General features: G+C 40.5%; 2 protein-coding genes across 2 annotated transcripts in view; one reads left to right on the top strand and one right to left on the bottom strand.

The window, feature by feature from the left end:
* Positions 1-1,257, bottom strand: part of LOC118417046 (plasmanylethanolamine desaturase-like) — a gene marked incomplete in the record, with an annotated part of 6,566 nt that extends 5,309 nt beyond the window's left edge. Inside the window, 2 exon segments of the mRNA XM_035822403.1 lie at positions 227-346; positions 1,046-1,257. Of these exon segments, the coding sequence (XP_035678296.1) occupies positions 227-346; positions 1,046-1,226 (301 nt within the window).
* A 176-nt stretch (positions 1,258-1,433) lies between these two features.
* LOC118417047 (protein Hikeshi-like) lies at positions 1,434-3,366 on the top strand. Its single transcript, XM_035822404.1, has 3 exons — positions 1,434-1,621; positions 2,387-2,621; positions 2,956-3,366. Exons 1-3 carry the CDS (start codon positions 1,592-1,594, stop codon positions 3,279-3,281), a joined length of 591 nt encoding a protein of 196 aa, XP_035678297.1. The 5' UTR covers positions 1,434-1,591; the 3' UTR covers positions 3,282-3,366.
* Positions 3,367-3,372: the final 6 nt, after the last annotated feature.

Genomic DNA, 3,372 nt, shown 5'->3' with positions numbered 1-3,372 from the left:
AGCTTTGATACTATCTCTAAGGCACCATAAGGTCTGCTTGGAGACTAGACTACTGTAAAAGGAGACATGTTTGAGGTAGTTTTACATTGTACGTTTGCAGTTTTTGGAGTTAACACAAAAATCAGTACAATCTGATATGAAACATTAAAATCCTGCCATAACTTTGACGGTGGCAGCCGGCTTTACTCAGCTCTTCAAAACATCATCACACCAAAAAGCTTCTTACCTGCAGACAGAAGGATTGCGAGAGAGTTGTCCCACTGAAAATGGTAGCAAAGAAACCCAAATGTGGCAGCAAGCAGGGGGAAGCACATCCCAACACTGAGAATCTCTTGTAGTCGCTTCCCTGCGTGCAGAAATAGACGATACAGAAATCAACATCATGAGCTTCTACTTCCATCAGAAAATCAACATCATGAGCTTCTACATCCATCAAACTTGAGATGCTTTTGTTTACTTTTATATAATACATTTATGAGACTTATTTCCCCCCATTTTTATAGGACTAGGGGGTTGACAGGATCATGAGGTGTTATTCACAAGACAAAAAAAAAGGAACATCCTGCAAAGGTGCTTCCAAAAATTCTTCTTGGCAGGGACATCATGTCAAAAGTGCAAAAAAATCTTCTTGACAGGTGAATACTAGTAGTTTACTGTGTACCTAGCATTAACTAAGCACTGGAACACCAGTGCGGTAGGCATGTTTGCGTAGACTTGCGTCAAACTTATACTAAGTTATAGTGCTACAAATTTGACTGGAACATAATAGTTAATATTAAATTACTGTCAAAATAGTGACAAAATCTTGACAGGAGCTAACGTTACTACAAAATATTTGACAGGAACATCTTGTCGAATTGCCCATAAATTCTTAACGAACATCCCGTCAACAGCTTTTTACACTGTACTTATTTCCTCTGCTCAGAAAAAATCACAATACGGACTAGATATACGTTATATTAACTACAGACAAGAGAAGAAGAGAAGCCCTGCAACATACTAGTAATTGCAACATGATGCCGATGAGATACCGGGGAAATCTTACCGCCAGAGTACAGATTGGCGAGCTCCTTAGCACCGGCATGTTGAGGACCCCATCGTCGCTGGTTCCCTTCAACCGACAGAGGCTGTTCATTTTTGTTTGGATCGTCTTCAGGCATGGAATTTTGTTGGATATACTCTGGATGATCGGCGACAGCCGCTCCCTCAGACTCAGACGCAGCCATCTTGGAAAATTGTTGTGTAAAAAAAATAGTTGCAACGAAACATAAAGTTGCCCGAATCCTTCCAAGGACCACGTCTCTCTATTGATTATGCAAAGTACCACGCTTAAAGTAATATGAGTTTTTATAATATGTGTTTAGAGTTTGTTTATGAGAGCCATTTATCTTGAAATGACAGAATTTTTGTCTAAAAATAATTGCCAACATTTGGATGTCATGAGGTGGTGTGATGCGGATTGTACCAGTCTGGATTGTACCATTCTGTAGGGGTGTTTCCCTGTAATGTCTGAAGTTGTTGTGTAGCTGGCAAGTTTGTTGTTTTTGTTTGAATCAAGGTTTGAAATGTTTAAAAGTCACCGACATTAAAAATGTTTGGATGCATCGTAGCAGGAAGACTGGTAGGTAACAGAAGTGACTGTATGGTATTGTTGACAGGCCAAGTTCAGTTGTAAATGCTGCTGTGGTGGGGGAGGGGGGCATGTTACATACCTCCACAGTGGAGTGGATTTACATAATATGTACATATATAACGTATACAAAGCCAATCAATCAATCAATCAATCTTCTATAGTTATCAACTAACTGCTGAAGCATGGTATTCATAGACAAGCTCTCGACTCCAGAATCACGTGCTTTGTTGTTTTACATCAGACTATATTTTGCTGGACCAAGGAGGTTGAAGAGGTGACTAGATGTGGTCTCTAGATTAGGTGCTGAAATGAATGTGCTATTTTTGGCAAAGGACCTCCAGTTGGGTCTGGTGACACCCTATAAACCTCCCACCCACTTACAAGAGCCCTCTAGTAATAATAACAGGTGTATTTTGCCAGCCAGTAGGTACCCAAATTATGAGTAATGAGGCTGTTTAACGTGGTCGAGGCAAGAAATCGATGGTAGTTTGTTTCAAGACTGGCTCCACTTGAACTGCATCATTAACAGGAATAGAGATGCTATAGTAAAGGCACTCGTCGGTCTCGCAGGACCAGAGATGCTATAAGTGACACATAAAAGGGCATTGTCTACTGAGGTATGAAAGGCAATTCCAGTGGATAATAACAGAATTATGACTTTGACCCTTACCCAAGAAGCAATTTTCAGTCTGTTTAATAGTGAGTTACAATGTATTTCCATTTTTAATGTTGATTTTATTCCATCAATCTCAGGTGCAAACCGATCCACAACAGATGAGTGAGACACAGTTTGTCTTCACCCTGTCAGATGCGGACAGCATAAACCACATCGTCGTCTTCCTGACTGGAACCACTCCTTTCCCTGACGGACTTTGTGGTGCCGTGTACTTCGGCTACCCCAACCCTGATGGCATGGCATGGCAGTTTCTCGGATACATCGCAAATGACAAACCAAGTGCAATTTTTAAGGTCGCAAAGGTCAAGCCAGGTAAACAAACAAGCAAACAAACTACATCAAAAACTTATGAAGAAAATACATTGTACTACCAGAGTATATGTTTTTCATCCCTTTATTTAAGATCAAACTTCCTTCATATTAATGCATGGTAATGGCAATGTTAATAAGAAATAGATCTAAGTACCAAATAAAGATATTGATGGTAATAATGATAAGTTTATGATACTTTGTCTTAGATTCACTTTTTCATCAGGAATTAAAAATGCACATGTTGATAAATGATTTGCACAGAATTTCATGGTCACATCAAATGACGGGAGAATTGATGTGCTGAAGTGTCTTGTCTGTTGCTGTTTTGATGCAGGAGACGAGACTTCCAACACGGTGTTTGGCCAGCTCATACCAGGGCAGCAGAAAATGGCTCAAATCGGCATTTCTGTGGAACCATTGGCCCAGGTTACCCAGCAGACACCCCCCTCCCACATCACCCCATCTACAGTTAGCTCTTTCCAGGAGTTCACCAGAAAGATGCTGGAGAGCTTCCACAACTATGCATCGTCGTTTGCACTGACTCAAGCTCAAATGGTGCCCGAGCCAAACAAATCGTTCGTTCCCTTGAATGTCCTTCAGCAATGGTTTGATAACTTTCAGAGGAGACTAGCACAAAACCCAAACTTTTGGAAAACATGAGCAGATCTTTGACTGGTTGACTGATAATCATTAATGACCATTCTCATTATTCCACCTGGCACTCTATAGCCTAAGATACCATATTTTAAAA

This window comes from Branchiostoma floridae, chromosome 6 (genome assembly GCF_000003815.2).
Source record: "Branchiostoma floridae strain S238N-H82 chromosome 6, Bfl_VNyyK, whole genome shotgun sequence".
Taxonomy (NCBI): domain Eukaryota; kingdom Metazoa; phylum Chordata; class Leptocardii; order Amphioxiformes; family Branchiostomatidae; genus Branchiostoma; species Branchiostoma floridae.
The sequence above is the reverse complement of the archived record's forward strand: the minus strand, read 5'-3'. Positions and strand labels throughout refer to the sequence as shown.

What these genes read in the sequence shown, in the direction of transcription:
- LOC118417047 (XM_035822404.1), top strand. Translation starts at nt 1,592, where the DNA reads ATGTTTGGATGCATCGTAGCAGGAAGACTG. An exon ending in GCATCGTAGCAGGAAGACTG is followed by an intron (nt 1,622 to 2,386) that starts GTAGGTAACAGA and finishes CATCAATCTCAG; the next exon opens with GTGCAAACCGATCCACAACA. An exon ending in GGTCGCAAAGGTCAAGCCAG is followed by an intron (nt 2,622 to 2,955) that starts GTAAACAAACAA and finishes GTTTTGATGCAG; the next exon opens with GAGACGAGACTTCCAACACG.